This window comes from Papaver somniferum, chromosome 10 (genome assembly GCF_003573695.1).
Source record: "Papaver somniferum cultivar HN1 chromosome 10, ASM357369v1, whole genome shotgun sequence".
NCBI lineage: Eukaryota > Viridiplantae > Streptophyta > Magnoliopsida > Ranunculales > Papaveraceae > Papaver > Papaver somniferum.
In genome coordinates, this window is record NC_039367.1 from 155,984,730 (window position 1) to 156,007,788 (window position 23,059).

Below are 23,059 nucleotides of genomic sequence, written 5' to 3' on the forward strand. Positions count from 1 at the left end.
TATTGATGCATGGGAACATGAGAATGTTCTAATTGTGTTGAATATAGTGTGTTGCGAAGATTAAGAGGGGTGTTTGTAATTGTGTTGAACTGAAATTACAAATATGAAGTTGAACTTGACGGTCAGTGACCGTTTGTTGACTCATATAGGATCCAAATATTGCACAATAATAAGATCTCGCGAGAATGTAGGGAAGCTTGCGAGAGAACGTAGCATGTGTGCAAATTAAGATCCAACGTGAGCCTGCAAGAACATCGCACGGTGATTCCGAAATTAGGGGAAATGTTAGTTGTATCCCACCACATATGAGCTGTCATCCACTATGTAAATATCTATATAAAGAGAAAGGTAGGAGAGATAAAAGTAACTTGTATTATTATTATCTTCTTATTCTTCCCCAAAAATCACAGAGAGAGAGAGAGATCCAAATACTCATTAATGGAGTCTCAATTGTAATCCATATGTAATTACAAATAATCATAGTAAAACCTAACCCCGTGGATGTAGATCAAATTGATCGAACCACGTAAACCTTGTGTCTCTTTACAATTTTAGCATTCTTATCATCATTCTTATGTTTAAATCTACAAATTATTACAAGGGGTGTGTTGTAGGATTTCCTGCAACTACAACTCATATGGACTAGGCCTTGTGTAATGGGCTGGTTTAGTGAACTTGGGCTTAGAGTTAGTTTTCATGTCTTGATGAATTGGACCTCTTATGGTATGAATCGACCTTTGGCTTCTTCTACAAAGTTGTAGATATTCATAAGACTTAGTTAATGGACTATAGAACCAACCTAATTGGATTAGTCAACTCTTAGTTATGCTAAATATAGATAATAAAAGAATGTAGAACCATTAGATATAATTGTATGATTCTTGTGTGAGCCATTGTGGCTATATTCTTAGAGTTCTCGTGTGATTAAAAACTAGTCTATATTAACAACGATCGATTCAAAGGATGAACCAGCGGATCATGGATATCGAGGTAGGCGTGGCTATCATCAAAAAAGGTGGGAATGTAAATTTAACTATTTTGTGATTGTTGTTGTTTTCTTTTACAAAAGCTTATGTTCAATAAATTCATGCATTGACTGATTGTGTATCCCATGCATTGTTTAATTAAGGAATTGTAATTCTTTTTTTGTCTTTATGAATTGTTTGGGAAATAAGCATTTCCATCTGTGGTATATAGGATACGCTCCTTCATTCATATCTAGTTACTTTAGAAAAATATATGTTATCTGGTGTGTAAGGAAATGGTCGACACCAGTATATGTTATTTGGTGTGTAAGGAATTGGTCGACACCAATATATGTTACTAGGTGTGTAAGGAATTGGTCGATACCGATATTATTAGATGTGGAAGGAATTGGTCGACATCAATATTATTATGAGGTGTGCAATTTGGCATGTAATATTACCTATTAGGTTGTGTAAGGAATTGGTCGATACTCAATATTACACCTTGCTTGAAAAAGGAGTTAGTTCCATATACATGTTTGTTTATCTCTATGAATTGGTTTTCTTTTAGTGTTTGGGAAAACATGTATGGTTTTTAAAATCATGCCAATGATTACTTGAAAGTTCAATGTTGTTTGTATTGGGCACCCTTTTTAGGGATGATGTGCTCACCAATTCCCACTTTCAGTTTCAGAGACAGATCAGAGTTGCGCAACGAAAGCTCCGAGAAGTTGACTAATAAGCACGAAAGTGCTACATTTTATACCCATATTTATATTAGCTAGGACTCAATATTTTGACTAATGACACTATTTTAGTGCTTTTGCAGAAAGTACAAGTGAATTCGATCATCCAGCGAATAAACATCAAAATGTGAGACTTAATGGTGAAGCGAGTCGATGTCAGCACACTAATGCCACCTTTGACTTCGTTAGTTGATTATATTCCGATATTTTTATTATGTTGTATATTCTATTTGTAAAACAAAAACTATTGTATATGCATCATTTGAGAGGAGTTCTTGTATATATATTTCTAAGCGGGGTTAGTTTTGGGTTATGTTTTTGCAGCATATTTCTTAATTGAAAGTTTATGTATTTGATTTAGATTCGTAGTGCCTCTCTATTTAGTTAATCTCTTGGATTAATCAGCTTCTAGCTTTGGGGGCGTAAATGTGTTGGTATCAGAGCTCAATATTAGATCTTATATGGGAAACAATAGGATTAGCAAGTGCCAGTTAGTGAACTAGATTTGTTTAGAACTAGGTTAGGATGTGAGATAAATTTTAATCACTAAAATCTATCAATAATAGAAAGAATTACTTGATTGATTGATTTTTTTGATGTTTGTTTACGTAATGAAGTAAAAATGTAGGTTGAAACCAAATATATTGTAGTTTAGAAATTTCGATGGGAGTTTAGAGATCAATTAGTGTTAATTGAATGACACTTAGATAATCCAGCACTGGGGAATAGTGAGGTTTGAAATTCTGGTGTGTTTGTGTTGTCTTTGTTCGTAGGAAACCATCGTCGGGTCTTGCTAACCTGGACAGGCCAACTACAAGCATAGATTACTATTCATATTAGGAAAACTTGCTTCTATTAGTAAACTAATAAATCCCAAATTTTATCTAGAAATTAGTAGAGGACATTTTCTCGTAAGTTATAACCATTAAATCTATTGAAGAAAAAAAAATGAAGTTAAATTGTAAGAGTGGTTAAGATAATAGTTCGATCACTTATGTCGTTAATAATAAATGATAAATTGATAACTGATCATAATAATAAAAGTATTAATTAGGACCAAGTAGTTACGGAAAATTATTAATTAATATCTACGGGTAGATTTTTAAATTAAAATAGAATTAGAAATATATTCTTATGTGTTGAAATCAAATAGATAATATAAGACTTATTAGATAAACCTAAGAACGTGCGGATATATTGCGTAAAATAAAAAGACTAAATTCCTTGGTAGTCTTATACTCAAACTTTCTTTAGTCTAATTACTGATTTGATGAATCACTAAAATTAACTAAGTACATATGAAGAAATAATAATTAGAACAATATTAGACTTGAAAGGAAATAGATTCATATATTAATAGGATATTTTATATCAATTAATAGAAAAATCTGAAGACTATTAGGACATGTTAAAATTTTATGCGGACTCAAATGAAAATCACATTAGATTACCAACGCTAATACTTAACAAAATATAGTATGCTGATTCAATAAGATTAAATAAAATTCAAGTACATTAATCCTTGTGTGAATGTAAAATCATAGTTAGGAAAAAAATAAGAATTAGTATACCAACTGGACTATCAACAAGACCAATAACAATAACAGTAAAGATGGTGAGAATAATAACACAGTCGATAATAGTATTAAGAGTCATTAAGTTGATAGCAAACATGTAACAAATAATGTTAGAAAACTTATATATGGTATAAAAATAAAGTTAAAATATTAGATATTATACATTAAAGTGAAATCAAATTTGAATTAGTTATATGTATAAATATATAACAAATTTGGGACTACATCAAATAAATAAATTATTAAATATTAGTTTGGAGAATTTAGACATACTTATTTGTTAGAATTTAGTTCAACATAGTGAGTTTAGAGATTATCACCTTGTGAATAAAAATTGGTGTAGTGAACCTAGAGCCACAAATTTTAGTTGCAGAAAGCCTTATAGGTTTGTGCTTTGTTTCTTGGGTGTTTGCGCTTAGTCAAAAGATATGATTTTTCTTTAAGGTGGGGAGTTTTGAAGACTAGAAGGTGGTTTAATTTTCGAGGACGAAAATGAATATGGTTGGGAGAATGTAAGGACCCTCAAGCTCGTCAACGCTATTAGACCGGTCAAGTGAAAGTCAAGAGACGATTTAGCCGCTAATAACTCGATTAGTTAATATACATTTCGATTATTAGAAATTAACCTAAAAACAATTCAGATACGAAATTAGTATTGTGGGATGAATCTCGAAAAGTTATGCAGAGTGGACTACTCGAACGCGTCATTTAGATATCAGATGAAGAAGATATCATCAGATTTATTTGAATAGAAAAATAGTCATCTTGTACTTTAGCCGCCTTGGCTGCCCGTATCAAGTTTTCGGGTGCTTTTAGCAAATTCGGTCGGCCTAATCTCGATCGGGAAGACTAACTCATTCTCATTTCTCTCTTCATTATTCTTCTTCTTCTTTCTCCTCAGCTCCTCTATTTCTGTTTTCCGTTCGATTTGTGTGGTACGAGTAGGAGTTTGATTGAGAGAATCATTTGATGATGATGGGTAGATTATGAAGGGGATGTTGTATCCGTGAATCAGGACGAAGAACTGTTAGGGTTCGAATCTGGGAAGATGAAAATTAGGATTATAGATTCAAGTATTGCTTTGAAGATTTAGAAGATAGGATATAGAGCTATGACGAGTTGAAGAATCATGGGTTTAAGTTCAATTGAAGTTCTGAAGTTTCTTTGGAAATGAATCGAGTAATTAGGTTTTCGGAATTAGGTTCCGAGAATTCGATTAAGGAGAAGTTAGAAGGTGGGTTTATTCTTAATTGGTGTTTGATGGAAGTTGTGGAGTTGTTCTGAAGATTGATTAAGAAATTGCAGATTTAGGGTTCCTCATGTTCTTTCCAAATTTATGAATTAGGGTTTCTAAGGGTTGATGATTATGGGACTCATATCAAGAGAGAAGAAGAGTAGAGTTGGTTTTGGCAGATGATGGTGGTCTTGAGATGAGTTCTCAATTGAGCCAAGGGAAGGAAGAATTCGACTCCAATTGCCTGTGTGAGACTGTTGTGAGAGAATGAAGATTTGGATGTGCAGGTAGTGGTATTGTATGATGAATATAACTGTGGGTGTTGGTGATGATATTGAATATGTATTACCAGAGATATGGTGTTGTTGGTCTGAACGGTTGAGTTGTGTTGGATTGTCTTGTGTGGTGTTGAAGAGAACTAAATTGGAATCAACTCTTGGGTTGATTATTTTGAACTGATGAAGTTTGGGTATGAGCTTGTGGTAATGATATGGAGAAGCTATTACTTAATAGGAAGTGGATGTTTGAGTTGTTATTGATGCATGGGAACGTGAGAATGTTCTAATTGTGTTGAATAGAGTGTGTTGCGAAGATTAAGAGGGGTGTTTGTAATTGTGTTGAACTGAATTACAAATATGAAGTTGAACTTGAAACTGTTTGTGTTGAATGTTAAGAATGGTGGTGTTGCTTGTGAGGATTGTATGAAAGGGTGTATGGATATGGTGGTAGAGATGAAAGTGCAGGCCGTGTATGAGCTGATGTTAGAAGTGCCTGAGTTGAAGCTAATGAATGCAGTTAGTGCTAGTAGTTGAATATTGGGTTGTAGTGAGTTGTTATGTCGAGAATGATGAATTAGAGTAGTAGTTAGTGATTGCTGTGAAAGCTTGGAACTACTGCAATTGCAGGTAGGCTTAAATTACAGTTGTATTGAATTATAGAGATTCTGTTATTATGTATAGTTTGTGTATTGATCAAATGATAGAATGAGGTTGGTGAAATTAGACTAGGGTTAGAGTTGCAGGTGTAGTAAAATCTTTGGCTTGTGCTTGTGTATAAGGGTGCACACGGTACGGTGCCGAGTACCTGTACCTCTCTAGTCTCGATACTTGGTCGTAACTTATTTTTTCCTTCTTTTCCTCCCTTTTTTTCACTGCGTGATTTTGTATGCTCTTAATGTGGTGTATTTGCTTGACCTACTTCTGCAAGCTGGTATTGGCTTTACATCGGTTACAGTTATCTTAACAAACGTCTCTAAGAGCGTCCACAGTGGTGTGAGCATAACTAAAGACCAAAGACTAAAAAAAAAGATCAAATTTGGGTTTAGCCCGTTCTGTGGCGTAGCGGGTGACGAGTAAATTTGGTCGCGCGTTGATATAAAGTCCGCTTCATCGTCCAGCGTAGATAAAGATTACGCCTGGCATGGGGCGTTGATAAAGATAACGCCTGGTATGGGGCGTTGATAAAGATAACGCCTGTATGGGGCGTGAACTATAGCAACGCCTGGTGTGTGGGACGGAGATTATACGTTTGCCCGGGTTCAAAAAAAATAAAAAAATAAAAAAAATGGGGCGTTGATAAAGACAACGCCCCAAGCAAAGTTTTCAAAACTTTGTGAAGGTGGGATAATGACTATATCAACGCCTGGGTGTCCGGCGTTAACTTTACGTACGCCCCATCCAGGCGGACATTATACCAACGCCCCATCCAGGCGGACATTATACCAACGCCCTGCATCAGGCGTTAACTTTACGAACGCGCGGCTACAGGCGGACATTATACCAACGCCCGTCGGGTAGGCGGACATTATATAAACGCCCGACTATATTTGGATTTGGTCTTAATCTCCGACCAAATTTGGTCCGAGTTTTACTCTTTGATCAAATTTTGATCGATGGTCCGTCCCACTATGCCAGCCCACTCGACATTAAATTTGGGTTTAGTCGTCCACTGCAGTTGCTCTAAAAGATTAACCTTGTTTCAATATATAATCGACTGTGGTGTAATAATTATTGAACTTAGATGACACAAGGTAAAAAAAATTCCAATTTGTAATGCAAAACCCCCAATTTATGAAAGCTTTAGTCGCTAATGGGATATGTTTACGACACCCTCAAGGTTTGACAGTGTAAACGACTCTGCAACATACAAATTTACACTTGGAAATTACATAACCAAGGGATACCATCCATACACCAGATCTTTCTCTTTCTGCAACTTAATTGCTAGAAACAAAAATGTCAAGAAAATGACTTAATAAGTTAATTCCCTGGCGGCGTCTCTGACGAGTTGCTCATACATCTCATTTTTCCTAAAAACGGAAGTCTCATCTTCGCAACTTTGGATCTGTAACACCAAACCTCAAATGCCTCGGTCAAGTCAGGGTAATGAATATGATGTGTTCAAGATCTCCGCCTGATCTCCAGATGGTAGGGACTAGGGAGAGCACCATTGAAACAAGGGAAGACTCCAAGCTCTGTCAAATCTCATTGTCCACCTTGAAAGGTGGCGAACCCTCCACATCAACACTCCAGGAACTGATCAAAGGCTTAGAGAGCTTTACAAATGGAAGCCATAGCTTCACCGTATGAAGCCTCTTTGCAGTTGGAAGTATGACAGTACCATAAGCAATTGTCTCCAAAACCTTACCTCCCACCTCCATAACCTTTGCCGTTATCGCCAGCATGTCAACATTGTTCAAGTTTGCATCAGTTATCCTATTATTCCGTACAAATGGGACGGGACGGTACGGGACATGAATAGGACCGTGTACCTGTACCCCTAGAGGCCGGTTCTCAGGTTTTGAACCGATACCTGTACCCCCTTCCTCGGTTCGGTACAAAAACAGGTACGGTTCCACCGGTTCCAGGACGGTCCGGTTTTTCGGCTCGGTTCCTGTGCACCCTTACTTGTGTCTCAGGCCTGAACCTTATGCATGTCTGACTGAACATATTCAGTCTGACTTAGATTCTTTTATGTCTAACTCAGTTCATCTGACTGTGTTGAATCGGTTTGACTCAGAGTCAGCTCAGTGAGCCAATACCAGACCAGACCTTGACCGAGTTGACCTCTGACCGAGACTTTGGACCTTGACCTGTACTCAGACGTTGACTGTTAGTCGACTCTTTCCGACCGAACGTTGACGGTCAGTGACCGTTAGTTGACTCATATGGACTAGGCCTTTTGTAATGGGCTAGTTTAGTGAACTTGGGCTTAGAGTTAGTTTTCCCGTCTTGATGAATTGGACCTCTTATGGTCTGAATTGACCTTTGGCTTCTTCTACAAAGTTGTAGATATTCATAAGACTTAGTTAATGGACTATAGAACCAACCTAATTAGATTAGTAAACTCTTAGTTATGCTAAAGATAGATAATAAAAGAATGTAAAACCATTAGATAAAATTGTATGATTCTTGTGTGAGCCATTGTGGCTAGATTCTTAGAGTTCTCGTGTGATTAACAGTTAGTCTATATTAGCAACGATCGACTCAAAGGATGAACCAGTGGATCTTGGATCTCGAGGTAGGCGTAGCTATCATCAAAATAGGTGGGAATGTACACTTAACTCTTTTGTGATTATTGTTGTTTTCTTTTACAAAAGCTTATGTTCAATAAATTCATGCATTGACTGATTGTGTATCCCATGCATTGTTTAATTAAGGAATTGTAATGCTTTGTTTTTCTTTATGAATTGTCTGGGAAATAAGCATTTCCATCTGTGGTATATAAGATACGCTCCTTCATTCATATCTAGTTACTTTCGAAAAATATATGTTATCTGGTGTGTAAGGAATTGGTTGACACCAGTATATATTATTTGGTGTGTAAGGAATTGGTCGACACCAATATATGTTACTAGGTGTGAAAGGAATTGGTCGACACCGATATTATTAGATGTGGAAGGAATTGGTCGACATCAATATTATTATGAGGTGTGGAATTTAGCACGCAATTTACCTATTAGGGTGTGTAAGGAATTGGTCGATACTCAATATTACACCTTGTTTGAAAAAGGAGTTAGTTCCATATACATGTTTGTTTATCTCTGTGATTTGGTTTTGTTTTAGTGTTTGGGAAAACATGTATCGTTTTTCAAATCATGCCAATGATTACTTGAAAGTTAAATGTTGTTTCTATTGGGCACCCCTTTTAGGGATGATGTGCTCACCCATTCCCACTTTCAGTTTCAGAGACAGATCAGAGTTGCGCTGCGAAAGCTGCGAGAAGTAGACTTCGTTAATTGATTATATTATGATATTTTTATTATATTGTATATTCTGTTTGTAAACCAAATGACTATTGTATATGTATCGTTTGAGAGGAGTTCTTGTATATATATTTCTGAAAGGCGTTAGTTTTGGGTTAAGTTTTTGTAGCAGATTTCTTAATTGAAAGTTTAAGTATTTGATTTAGATTCGTAGTGCCTCCCTATTTAGTTAATCTCTTGGATTAGTCAGCTGCTGGCTTTGGGGGCGCTACACATATTTAGCTAAAGAGTCTGCCACTATATTACTTGTTCTTGGCACAAAATGAAAACCTAAAAAGTTATTGCAGGAGTGTGCTATCTTATCTGCTTCCTCCAAACTGTTTTTGCTTCACCATGAGACTTCTGAAGTGCGACCATTGAGATGATTGAAGAGACTCTTGCAACTTCCTTCTATGCTGAAGTGATGAATGTTCTTTTCTTTTGCCCAGTGAGCTTCCTGAAGAATGCATACCGCCTCTGCCTCTTATGGGTCTGAGCTTGTGGAGGGTCCTGCTTTTCCTCCTTCAACTTCACCTGTTTCATCTTAAGATTAGAGCAAAAGTAGAATAATGAAATTCCGAGATCTATGTTGCATCCACATTAATTTGGAGGCAATTTGTTGTTGGGTCTGTCCATAAAACTTTTTTCTTTCTCATAGTTATATTGTTGTCCTTTTAATTTGAGGTGTTTCTTGACCAATACCAGATATGTTTCTGAATTTCTATTGATAACTGGTAAGATGATTTTGATTTTTCTTCGAAAACTTTGCTGCATCTTTCCTTCCAGATAAACCACATTTCGGTAAAAAAAGCTCTATTGATATTACTTGATTTGTGTGGTATGTAGTTCAAGTTTCCAAAATTCAAAAAAAAAAAACAATTGTTGAGTGAAATTGGATTCTAATTGGGTTAGGTCCTTGTTCCCAAACAAATTTTGCATATTTGGTAATAGGATCAATTAGGCTTGCCACCAGAATGACATATTCATTAAGTGAGTTTTTGTACAACATTAGATTTCCCTTGAAGTCTGGGATCCAATTATCTTCCCAAATATTAATGTGTAAGGGGTCCATGAGCATAACTCAGTGGTATCCCATCAACTACAGTAAGAAGGAAGTCAGGGGTTCAATCCCCGCCGCCGTAAAGATTTGTGGTAGATTAGTTGTATAGTGGGTTGAGCGGTGTTGGGTCTGGCAGTGGGGCCAATCCAACTGGCTGGATTCAGGTAGGGTCCTGGGTCCGGCTTTCGGGTATCCAAAAAAATAAAAATAAAATGTGTGAACCATTTCCTACTTCCCAAATGATGTACTTTTTTACTAGTTATAGGCCTTTACACCGACATTTTCATGTCCATGATCCTTCTTATGGTGGTTTAACTTTTAGAGGGCTTTTCTTTTTAAAGTATATAGGTTTTGGAGTTTTTGCCAAAAGAGAGTTGGGTTCTTGTACTAGTGTCCAAGCTATTTTTGTAATCGTTGCTAGGTTGAATTTTCTGGTATCTCTAAAGTTTTTGAGTTACAATGGGCCGTACTTTATTACTAGTTCATAGTACAATTTAACCTCATGGGACATCTTTTCCCCTGTAGATTATAGGTCAGGTGATCGATTTAATTTCAGATGACAAGTGTAAATAACCGATAAATTTAGCAAAAATTGATGAAAAATTGGATGACAATGGGGTATTTCTGTCACGATATAAATTTTGGGGAAGTGATCATCATATTGATTTCAGACATATAATGGGATATCCTATCTTGTTGGTTCATAAGATAAAACTTGTCCCACAGTAGAGTTTTTACATTGAAATTCACGAAGTAGATTTTTGATCACATAGTCGATTGAAATGAATGCAAGAAGACAAACTTGGCATGGGATTTGACGACAATAGTTGATTTCTTACCACAATGTAAATTTTGGAACATTATCTGGTTAAAATGCACATACCTGGATCGTGAAATAGGTTTTTGGTCCTGGAATCGATTTAATCTCAAATCAAAGTATAGATTTTGAATGGGATTGCCAAAATAGACGTAAGTCACGAAATTGGCGCAAAATTTGACAATTTGAGGTTTTAACTTGAGTGACCAAGGAAAAATCTTGGTGAGTTTTTGACATTTTCTTATCAATAAATATGCTGCTTCCCGCACTGCTTTATAACGTTAACCCGATCAACCCAAGATCATTTGCTGTCTTACACCAAAATTCTTTTTATTACACCAAAGTAAAGTGATAAAAGCCTAACCTTTTTTTTTCATATAGGGACAAAATTGAAAAAAATAAGAATTGACTACAACCAGATCCGAAATATAAATCACAAACTTAAAATAATAAATGGATAAAACTTAAACCTAAGACTGGGTCTTATGGGAATGCCGCCTGGGTCTTGTGGCAATTCCCTGAAAAATCAAGGGACGACCAATGGTTAGCCGTTTAAAGCAAAAATAACGGGAAGGCATCAACCGTTCTCTTCAGAACGGATAGTCATTACCCCCGTTGTGGCATAAACAGTAAAGAAACTAGCTAGAACAGAGATGGATTCTGAATTACTAGATCATGATAATCTTCAAATACAATCTTATACATTCACTGGTTAACAATTCTGATTGCTACCCAGATTGTAAAATCAATGATAAACCTTAAATGATATGCCTTTTCCATAAACTTCTTCTCCGTAACCAAACCCCAGATTGAAAACCCAATTCTTTTTTTTTTCAATACACAAAACCCATCTATAATCCCATCTTATTAATCATTAATCGGAACCCTAGAAAATATTCTGAGAAACCCTAGTTCTTCGATTCATCACTGAATCAACTTCAAAACTACAATTAAACGTCAACCCATTCAATCTTCATCCATCAGGAACTCAATACACAAATCAATTCCACGAAACCTCAATCAAATTTCATCCTTCGGAAAACCCTAACTTCAGAACCTTATTTTCGATTTATAACATCATCTCAATTTTCTTCATCCCGTGTACAATCAATCACAACATCATCAACGCCTCCTACTTGATATGCTCTCACTCAACAATTAATTCTCTCAATTCCTACCTCAAAATCATCTCTCGGTTTCGAACAGAGGCAGAGAGGAGAAGAAGAAAGATGAAGAATGAAAAAGGATAATGAGCAACCGTATTAAGAGAACGGTCAACTATTGGCCGGTTTTTTGTTGTAGAACGGTTAATGACTATCCGTTTAACGCTTTTTGAGAACGGCTACTCATTGACCGTTTCAGGAGTCTTCCCGCTGGGATTCCCAGAGACCAGGGAAGGCTAACAGGAAGAGGGGGTTTTAGCCACAATTTTTGGGGCTGGGAAGAGCTTGGACATCTCCATAAAACCCAGTCTAATCAACCAGACTCTAAATATATATAAACCACGAACATGAAATTGCAAATGGATAACTTAAACCTATCGGTTGAAAAAACCAAAGAACTAAGTAAAAAGAGGACAAAAAATATCCTTTACAAACTATAATTTTTTTTTTTTCTTTTACATGTTGTGTGTTCAACACCACATACATTAACCATTGCTAAATTGGGGATCCGCAAATAACCCCGATGTATTTTGCATATTTTATTAACGAGTTGTTACAAATTTTTATTTATTAACGATTTGTTATAATTGTCATTACATATATATTTTCCTTACATGTAAAAGGTATAAAATTGTTCCCGGTATATATATCTTATCTTCCGGTTAAGACGGTGTCTGGGATACACATTAAGAAATAATCTTTAAATATATTTAGTCAAAATATTAGAAATCAAGTTAGAAACTAAATAAAATAACGAGTTCTAGGAATAAAAATGAAAATCAAAAATAAAATAAAAGTGAAAAATATTTTTTTGTGAAACAAAATATCTTGATTCTAACTCCTGGAAGCTCCTGTTACTTTTGGTTGTCGGCTATAACAGAAAGACAAATGCTATCCCACACGATTTTGTGGAATGGGTTCCGTAAAAGCGGTTTCGAAGACGTTGGATGAGCAAATAAACAGTTAGATTTTCATTCAGTTTAAGACCCACCACTTTCAATTCGGGACCACTATTTTTCCTAAAGGGTTCAAGGTGTTTAGATTTGGATTTTAGTTTTAGTTGAAGGACATCATGATCTAAGGGATTAGAAGCCGCTTTTGCGGGAAGGCATCCTGCAAGGTCGTGCGGCATAGCACTACTCTAACAACAATCCATTTCGCATCCAATCCGCCATCCAGTTGTACGAGAACACATCCCACCATCCGTCCAACCCACGGATTGGATTGGGCGTATTCAGCGGATTAAAGCCCTAAATAAATTGCCCACAAATCCTACCAATATTAAAGCCCAACCGTTATAAACAAATCTTATCCTCATTCTAGGGTTTCTTCTTCAATCTCTTCTTTCTGCCTCCTCTCTGGTCTCCACTGCCGTCTTCGGAGAAAACTCAACAATCTCTAAAAATGGTGGCCGTTAAGAAAATGGTACCCAAATCCCATTTTGATTTTCTTCATGTTACAGTATTTGATGGATTGATTTGGATAACTAATCAAATCTGTTTTTTTTGGTTGATTTTTGCAGAAGAAGACTCATGAGAGTATTAACAACAGACTTGCTCTTGTGATGAAGAGTGGGAAATACACTCTTGGTTACAAAACTGTTCTTAGAACTCTCAGAAGCTCCAAATGTAAGAATTATTATTCTCTGATTTTAGGTGTTTTTTTTTTTTTGGTGTGGATTTAGGGTTAGTACTGATTTGATAGTGAAATTTTGTTGCAGCAAAGCTTATAATCATCTCAAACAATTGTCCACCTTTGAGGAAATCTGAGATTGAGTACTATGCTATGCTTGCTAAAGTTGGAGTTCACCATTTTAATGGAAGTAAGTAGTCTTCTTGTAGTGTTTAATTTGGCCCCCTTTTCTTGTTTTTGATTTTCTGGTGTAAAATTAGCTACTTTTGTTTGATTTTTTTTTATCTGGGGGTTGTCTATTGCTTACGAAGTGTTTGGGATTTACAAAGTGACTATAGGAAATTGCAGTTTGATTAGGGTTGTTAGTCTAAGAAATTCTTGTTTAGGTAGAGGAGCCTAACATGTTTCTGATTTTTTTATGTTCTCTGAAAAATCCGGATTGTAGTAACTAGTTAAGCTAGTCTTGGTTCTGCATCCATAGAGGATAGCAGGAGTGTGCGGGATTGGTTACAGTAGGGTTTGAGTTGGAGTCCTCTCCTACAGTGATATTTTGACCCCTCTATATATGAAGTCTCTTCGTTTCAATCAAAATATATATGATATTTTGACACCTCTCCTACAGTGATATTTTTAAGTCTCTTCGTTCTAGTCCAATTGCAGTTGCCCTGTTAGTGTGTCTGCTCAAATTTACCTAGCAATTTCAGAATTACAGTTGATATTGTGGTCACTGAGTCACTATTTTACTAAATCCGGGTGGACATGTTTTTCTTGATTGTTTGTTGTTTAAATCCTTTGTCAATCAGTAAGAATACTTAAGTTTCTTTGGTAATGAAGTATGGTAGATAATTATCCCTTGATGAAGTGATACAATAACCAGCTGTTATGCTTTAGTTATTGAGAAAAATGTCACGATTCAGCAAAATAGAGGCTTTTTACTGTAATCAACCTTTCGCCCTGTTGCTACTCTTTGTAACAGAGATACATGTCACCTTGGCGGACTGTTACATTTACACAGTTTACTTTTTTTCCTTGAGAAGCATGTTACGAATCAGTAATATCGAGGCTTTTTGCGTTTTGCAACAATCAATCTTTTGCCCTGTATTTGTATTTTGTTTAGCAGATGTACATGTTGCGTTCGTTCTCAAGTTATATCATTCTAGGTTGTCGTCAGTTTCCAGCCATATTATAAATCCACCATGCACAACTTTTTCTAGTCCTGTAACTCCTGTTGCTTTTGTTCTGTTGAGTAGTTTGGATGTGTACCATTTTGATGGACATGAAGTGTTTGGATAAAGTAGATGTTCCATTTTAACCGATTTCTTTCGTCATCTGGAATTAGCTGATAATGTCTCCATGAATTTGTGTCTTTCTGACTTCAACGTTTTGGTTGGCGGCTTGTCTCGGAGTTATAGATATATTATCTTTCATGCTGATGAATCCTTCTCGTTTGTTTCAGACAATGTCGACTTGGGAACAGCTTGTGGACGATACTACCGTGTTTCATGCCTTAGTATCATTGATCCAGGTGAGACAGAAATATCATTTGTCTTGAGATCCATATGTTTACTGAATCTTCTTCTTTTGCCTGACACTTCTTTTTCTTTCCCGTTCTGTTGTCCAGGTGATTCTGATATCATCAAAACCCTTCCTGGTGACCAGTGAGTGAAGAAAGCTAGCTGATCCAATCATTAGATCCAGAATTTTCTTTGTTTGGGTCGACTCTTTTTCTATCTAGTTTGAGTTGAGTTATCGTGAAATTGAATCAGGCTATTTCAAATTTGTAAGTCCGAAAGAACACATTAATACTGAATGTTTTTTGGTAGCTGAATCTGAAAGTATGTTGAGACACTATTGTTGCGTACTGCCCTTGCTCTAAAAATGTGATTGTCATTTTTCTAGTCATTGGTACTTCTGCCGAAATTGTCGTGGCTGCTTATAAATTGTGTCATTTTTTTGAATGGGTGTAGTTGAGCCTTAGAACTCGTTCAAATGAGGCTGAAGTATAATAGATGAAACAAATTTTTGCAGTGTTTCTTTGCCTACTTTCATGTCTGAGTCTGACATCTATGTGGATTATTCATCAACAAAGACTCTTTCCATGTCTTCAGATTGTCTACCTATTTGCAAATCATGTTTGAAGAAGCCATTTTGCCTCTTCTCTAAACAGCTTCAACGGACAACCAGCACTTTTGTTCTGTCGCGGCATTTAAAGATTTTCCAAATATTAAAGTTTGACTTGAGTCAGCAGGATTTGACTAACTCCGTTTATCACTCTCATACACCTAATTTATTTTGCAAATCGAGGCTTTAAAAACTCTTGGGTTTACTCTCGTTTCCCTCTTTCTTCTTCATCTTCTTCCAGTGGTGAAAATTGAAAATGTTTCGATCCTTGTGGTGTAGAGTGGGAGCAAATCTCAAAAGAACAACAACAACCACCTTCAATGGACAACCATTTTCATCATCAGCAGCAGCAACTCGGTATTTCCTCTTCAAATTACAGAATCCAAATGTTGTTTTTGGTACTAGGGTTAGTTCAATGTTCTTCCGTTCCTTGTCTACTATTAGTAATAATGTCAGTTCATCATCTTCTTCTTCCGATTCTTCATTTGTAGTTAATTATTTGATGAATTCATGTGGATTGTCTGAAAATGAAGCTATTTATGTTTCTAAGAAAATCAAATTGAAAACCACATCACAACCAGATTCAGTTTTAAAATTACTTGAAAACTATGGTTTCACTAAACCCCACATTTCAAACTCATCACTAAGCTTCCATCAGTTCTCTTATCTGATCCTCTTAAAACCCTAAAACCCAAATTGGATTTCTTCAATTCTAAAGGTCTACATGGAATTGAGCTAGCAAAATTCATATCAAGGAACTCATCTGTCCTTCCATTGAGTTTAAATTCCAGTATAATCCCTTCATTTGATATCCTTAAGAGAATTCTTCATAAAGACACAAATGTCATTGCAACTCTTTAAAAATCTTCCTGGATTCTCTACCCAAATGGGGTGGAAGCGTTGATGGTCAGCCTAGATCTTTTGAGATATGAAGGTGTCTCTCAATCTACTATTTCCAAGTTTCTAATCGCACAACCTAGAGCATTTATAGGAGATGCTGATAAATTTAAAATGATCGTGGAAAAGGTTAAAGGAATGGGTTTTGATCCTTTACTTACAACATTTGTTGTAGCTATACGGGGATTGGTAGGAATGTGTGAAGCCACTTGGAAAAGTAAAGTGGATGTTTACAAGAGATGGGGTTGGTCTGAAGATCAAATTCAAACAGCATTTAGGAAAAGTCCGTATTGTATGATGTATTCCGAGAAGAAGATTACGGCAATTATGGATTTCCTTGTGAATGAAATGGGTTATGATTCTTCCAGTATTGCTGAAACCCCAGCGATTTTCAATAATAGCTTGAAGGAGAGGATTATCCCTAGGTGCTCTGTTATTAGAATTTTAGTCTCAAAGGGTCTCATTGAGGAAACAATTCCTCTGAATGTGCTTTCAGTAATGACAGATACGTCATTTTCGGATAAATATGTGAAACCGTATGAGCAAGAAGCTCCTGCATTAATGAAGATATTCCAAGGTCAGCTGAGTTACCAAGAGCTACTTGTGAAATGAAGGATTCGAAGAGATGAATGCGCGTTACTGGTATGTAGTCTTTCACCTTTTTGTTTACTTGTTGCCTCTCTAGCGTGTTAGCTCTATAATTGTTTATTACTTTGGAAATGAAAATTTTGTCACTTCTCATGTATGAACAACCTGGAGAATATATGTCATGGAGTAGTTGTTGTTTGCTTAATCGTCACTAAGTCAATGTAGAACAACTTGATGCCCAATATGCACCCAATGTAGTGTTTAATACCCCCCTTTTTTTTTGTCTGTTTGGTCTAAATTTAGCCACTTTTGTTTGATTGTTCATCTGGGGGTTGTCTAATTTTTGTGTGTTTTTGGTGCACAGTGTGATGGTAGATAAATGTCGTTTGATTAGGGTTGTTAGCTTAAGAATATCTTGTTTACATGGACAAGCCTGAGATGTTTCTGTTTTTTAACTCAAAGTACCTGATTGCGTGAAGTAGTTAAGCTAGCCTCAATTATGTATTTAGGGAGGATAGCAGGATTGTGCCAACTATTTACAGTAGGATTTGAATTGTAGGCCTCTCCTGCCTTGAGCTTTCTTATCAAACTACTACGATTTTGACCCCTTTAGGTTTATGTCCCCTTTGTTCTATTGCAAATTTTAGCTAACTTTGCAGTAGGCATATCAGTGATTCTGTTTACATTGCTCAAGCTAGCATTTCCCATATTAGTGATTCTGCTCACATTGTTCAAGCTAGCAATTTTAGAATTACAGTTAAAAATTATGGTCACCGGGTTCGTTCAAAAAACATGTTTCACTTTGATGTATGTAAAGAAATATCTAAAGTTCAGTTAGAACGCTTAAGTGTATCTAGTAAAGAAGTATGGTATATGATTATTCCTTGGTTAAATGCTGCAATAACAAATAGTTGAGCTTTAGTTTCACGAATCGGCAAAATAGACAATTACTTGCATTTTACAACTATCAATCTTTTCCCCTGTGCTATACTTTTTTTTTTTTTGCGGAGATTCATGTTGCCTTGGTGGAGTATTACATTTAAACAGTTGGTGTTTTGAGGAACATGTCACAAATAAGCAAAACAGAGACTTACATGTTGCGTTCGTTTTCAGGGTGTGTCCATGGTAGGTTGTTAGTGTCGGTTATGAACTTAAAGTTTTTCTACCTCTGTTGCTTTTGTTTTTTTGGAGTTGTATGAAAGTTGTTCGTTTTCATTTCTATCCCTTTTGAGTAGTTTGGGCGTGTACCTTTTGGAGTTTTCATGCTGATGGTATTTTTGTATGTTTCTCGTTTCTTTCAGACAATGTCGACTTGGGAACAGCTAGTGGACGATATTACCGTGTTTCATGCCCAAGTATCATTGATCCCGGGGAGACAGAAATATCATTTTTCTTCAATTCCACATGTTTAGTATATCTTCTTCTTTTGCCTGACACTTCTTTGCGGGGTTTTCCCCCAGGTGATTCTTATATCATACTAAAACCTTCCTGGTGATCAGTAAGCGATGAATTGACAAGTTAGTTACTGCGAAATTGAATCAGGCTGTTTCAAATTTGTAAGTCTGTAGGAGACCAGTTTTGTGTTTTTTCTTTCTATGTTCCGACCTAAAAGTTTCCACAGCATTGCCTACTGCCACTGATCTAAAAATGTGATTGTCATTTCTCTGGTCATTGGTAATTTTGCCAAAATTGTTTCTGGTAAATTTCAACGGCTACTTTTTAATGACAAATTTATTGTTATGATTGAACTTGCATCACTTGAGTTTTACTGGTGGTTTAACCCTGGTTACCCAACATCAGTGGTTGCTTATAAATTGCCTCAATGTCAGTGAGATTTGATTCAGCACCACTTTGGTTAACAATTCTGCCAATTGACGACCATGGAATTAACCAACAGTAATGTTTTGTGTTCATATGTTTTTTTCTTGGAATTTGAACAAATCCGACCTTAGCTCAGTTGGTAGAGCGGAGGACTGTAGTTGTAGCAGATAATCCTTAGGTCACTGGTTCGAATCCGGTAGGTCGGATTCCTCTTTTTTTTTTTTGTATCTAGGTTGTTGTTTTGAGTCTAATTGATCAGTCGGATAATATGGTACAAATGACTGTCATAAGCAAAGAAGCTGGCTCACTTCATCATCAAAAGATCGTCTCCATGTCTTTAAGCATTAATAGGGAGCACAAATTAACTGGGAAGTCTCAAAATATGAATCATTTTATTTTGTCCAGCATTCTCATTCGTTTCCATCTCATCAGTTTTCATTGTTCTTATTTTTTTGTTCTCAACTCCTTTCATGGTGATTTAATCACTGATACATACAACAAGGCATCCATAAGGACCATAACAATGCAATAGAAAAGAATGTAAGCATTTTAAATTCGTTCATTAATTGGAGATTCACCAAAAATCTTAATAAATGGAAAAAATCAATTTCAGACAATCTTATTTATATGTTACCTCTTTAAAGGATTTACCAAATATTGCTTGTAAACTAATGGAGAAACTTGAGCCAAATTTGGTCTATAAATCGTTAGCAAAAAGATCACGACAACAAAGCTTTTTTCAGAAGAAAGAAATACTTAAAAAGTCCAAACAAAAAGATGAGTCAATCATTCTTCTCATTTCTTCAAATTTTCATTGTTTTTCTTGTTCTCAACTCCTTCCATGGTGTAAATGCTGATCTAATCAGTGATGTGTGCAAGGAGGCAGCAAAACAACCCGAACTTTCGACGTATGATTTTTGTGTTGCATCTTTTTCATCAAACCCTGCAAGTAAACAAGCTGATCTTTTGGAACTCGGAGTAATATCAATGCAAACTTGTCAACAATACGCAAGATCTACTAATTCTTATATTGCGGAAATTCTGAAAGATGGAAAAGAAAAACCAGCAGCAATGACCATGTATCGATTTGTATTCAATAGCTGTTGATGATTGTCAAGATGCTATTTCAAATTTTAAAGTACAAGCTTATGATGGTGCTAATAACTGTATGGGTGGTGCCCAAGATAATGCGGGTACTTGTGAAGATGGGTTCACTGAAGGTCTTCAAAAGTTGGTTTCTCCATTGACTAAACAAAATGATGATTTCATAGGACTTGCTCATATTTCTCTTGTCATTACTAATATATGGTTTAATAAATTTCTTTCTATAAGTCGGATCCTTCCGTGAGCAGTAAGTAGCAGATCTCCCCTTCTTTACGGAAAGCAGGTGGAATTCTTTCAAGGTCGGTAGATCCGGTCAAGTGGTTTTACCAGCGCGTAGGAAGTTTTGGTTTCTTAATAATTTTGACCGTCCGGGATCACCTTTTTCGTCACCTGAAATTTCTGACGTTCGGTGAGAATGTTAAGTTTATTCGCCAATGAAATATGGCAGACAATTATCCCCTTGGTGAAATTCTACAATACTAAGCTTTGGTTTTTGGGGCAAATGTCACAAGTCACCAACATTAGACACTTATTTGCATTTTTACAACTACCAATCTGTTGCCCTGTGCTATACTCTTTTTTTTTAGCAGAGATACATGTTGCCTTCGTGATCATTTTTTTCTTCTTTGCGCGCCTATTGCTCAGAGCATTTTCATAAAAAAAAAGGTAATATTTGGTCCCTCTAAAAGTTTGAAACCCCATTAATTACCTTTTTAAAGTTTGATTCCCAAAAGTCTTAGAGCATTTGATTCCCAAAATCTTAAAGCATTTTCAGTACAAGGGATGAAGGTTTTAAAATTGTACGACACCTAAAATTTAAGACCTCCTCCACTAAGTTTTCATCTAAGTCATTTACATTCTCCTCCGTCTCATCATTTTTCATTATCTTTACTCTAAATTAATTAAATTCCATTCTGGTGTAAACGATCATTTAACCTCCAAAAATAAAAAATAAATAGACCGTTTGGGACGGGGCCATTTCTCCCCAAAATAATTGGGGGAGAGAATCTTGTAGTAGTCTTGCGATGAAAAATCTTCGAAAATAAAAATAAAAATCCAAAATCTTATTACCGGTTTAATACCATATCGCATGTAATATATGCATCTCTTTAAAAAGTCAATAGAATTTTGTAATTAATGGAGAAACTTTAGCCAACAATCGGTCTATAATCGCTAGTTAGGATCTCAACTAAAAAGATTACTACAAAGCTTTTATTCAAAGAAAGAAAGGATGGTGCGAACAAGTACATAATGCAGTATGGGCGTATAAAACAATGCGGAGAGAAGCTACAGGAATGTCACCCTTCTGTCTAACATATGGAGTAGAGGCGACGCTTCCAACTGAAGTTATCATACCCACCACAAAGAAAGAAGCATGGGAAAATAACTTAAACACATAGACTTGATCTTAACAAAGCTTGATGACTTAGAAGAAAATATAGAAATTGCTCTACAACATATGAAGAATTACCACAAAAGACTAGCCCGAGAATATAACAAGCACGTCAAAGGAAGAAAATTCCAACCAGGAGAACTAGTATTGAGAGAAATACCTCCCTATCAGAAAGAAGGAGATGGAAAACTAGAGAAGACATGGGATGGACCTTATATAATCAAAAGGGTTGTTGGAAATGGAGTGTATGAATTAATGGATAGTGAGGGGAGGAACACGGGACGCAAGCTTGACCACCCATGGAATAGAATATATCTGAAGAAGTACTATCCATAGGTCATGCGGCATAATTAAGAAAAATGATAGGTACACGTCAATAGTGGCAATTGTATAAATCAGAAGTATGAATGAAAGTGAAAATTCTTTTCTTCTCCGAAAAATTGAATATTTTATAAAAAGATACAAGTATAGAAGAACGAGGCAACAATAAGACCTCAATATGAGGCAATAAAAATTTAAACCTCTAACTAGGGAGGCTAGGCATCCAATTGTGGCGTGCACCCTAGTTCGCATAACTGCAGCAGCTAACAATAAGACCTAATGCGCGTCATAATTGGGGAAAACCTAGAATGCATGGCTCAGGTGAAATCTAAACCGACCCTGGAATTTGAGTCATTGAGATTGGGGAGAAACGAAAGCATATCCAGCAGAGACTCCTTAGTCGAAATACTAAGTGTTTATGGGTAAAAATCGTTTCTGTTGATTTTGGTAATTTCGGTGAGTGTGTGAGAAACAAATCTAAACCCTAAAAAAATGTTGCACGAGAGTACTTTAGATTCGAGAGATCAATCTATACAAATCTGGCCTAAACCAAGAAATGGACGTTCCGGATTTGCTTAGGTCACAAAGAGGAGGAGAAGGGATGGTTTAGGGAGGGAAGCGAAGAGAGTGTTGAGACCAGATGAAAGCTTTGAGAAACCTAGCCAGAGTTGCTTTTCTGAGTGTTGTATTTCTCCCTGACCAAAAACATGTGTCTTGGTGGAAATATGTAAAACCTATTTATACAAGTCCAAGTGAAACGTACTCTGGCCCCATAAGAAAAGAAACATATGAGTTAACTGGGAAGAGGTGGTAACGCCTGATATTGATGGAATTTGATGGAATTGATGTTCCATAATGAAAGAGCGTTTCACCATCACTTCCTGCATTTACTAACCGTTTTATTCTTATTACATTTTCTTGAAACAGGCATGTATGCCGCACGCTGTAGACCGCCAAACCAAAACCCTAATGAGCATCCCCCAGTTTTTGAAATACGTTTTGATGTCTCGAGTGTTTTCGTGGAAAACATGTAGCATGTCGCTGGTGTTTGATAAGTTCAGCTTGAGAGACTTGCCGGCTCAGTGGCGACCTTCGACGGTCGAGATTTTGTATAAGAGGAATCGTGGCCTTTGATGTAGGCGCGGCATGCCAAAGTGCAAGAGTTGCACGACATGTGCCAATGGCATGTATGGCATGCCTTGGTCCTGGGTAGCACGCCTGGTGCAAGTGGAAGTGCCAAAGTGCAAGTGTTGCTCGGCATGGGCCAATGGCAGGTGTGGTATGCCTTGGCCCTGGGTTGCATGTCGGGTGCAAGTGGAAGTGCCAAAGTGCAAGTATTGGTCGGCATGGGCCAATGGCAGGTGTGGTATGCCTTGG

The 23,059-nt window shown here is 36.4% G+C and overlaps 1 protein-coding gene, 1 non-coding gene and 1 pseudogene across 2 annotated transcripts; all 3 read left to right on the forward strand.

Annotated features, from left to right (window-relative positions):
- The first annotated feature begins 13,088 nt into the window (after window positions 1–13,088).
- LOC113317271 (60S ribosomal protein L30) lies at window positions 13,089–15,339 on the forward strand. The gene is made up of 5 exons (XM_026565414.1): window positions 13,089–13,230; window positions 13,328–13,433; window positions 13,526–13,627; window positions 14,894–14,962; window positions 15,059–15,339. The coding sequence occupies exons 1-5, from the start codon at window positions 13,210–13,212 to the stop codon at window positions 15,097–15,099; spliced, it is 339 nt and encodes a 112-aa protein (XP_026421199.1). The 5' UTR covers window positions 13,089–13,209; the 3' UTR covers window positions 15,100–15,339.
- A 455-nt stretch (window positions 15,340–15,794) lies between these two features.
- Window positions 15,795–18,750, forward strand: LOC113319671 (annotated as a pseudogene).
- A 235-nt stretch (window positions 18,751–18,985) lies between these two features.
- TRNAY-GUA lies at window positions 18,986–19,070 on the forward strand. The gene is given in 2 exon segments: window positions 18,986–19,022; window positions 19,035–19,070. It is a non-coding gene; the product is annotated as a tRNA-Tyr (tRNA).
- Window positions 19,071–23,059: the final 3,989 nt, after the last annotated feature.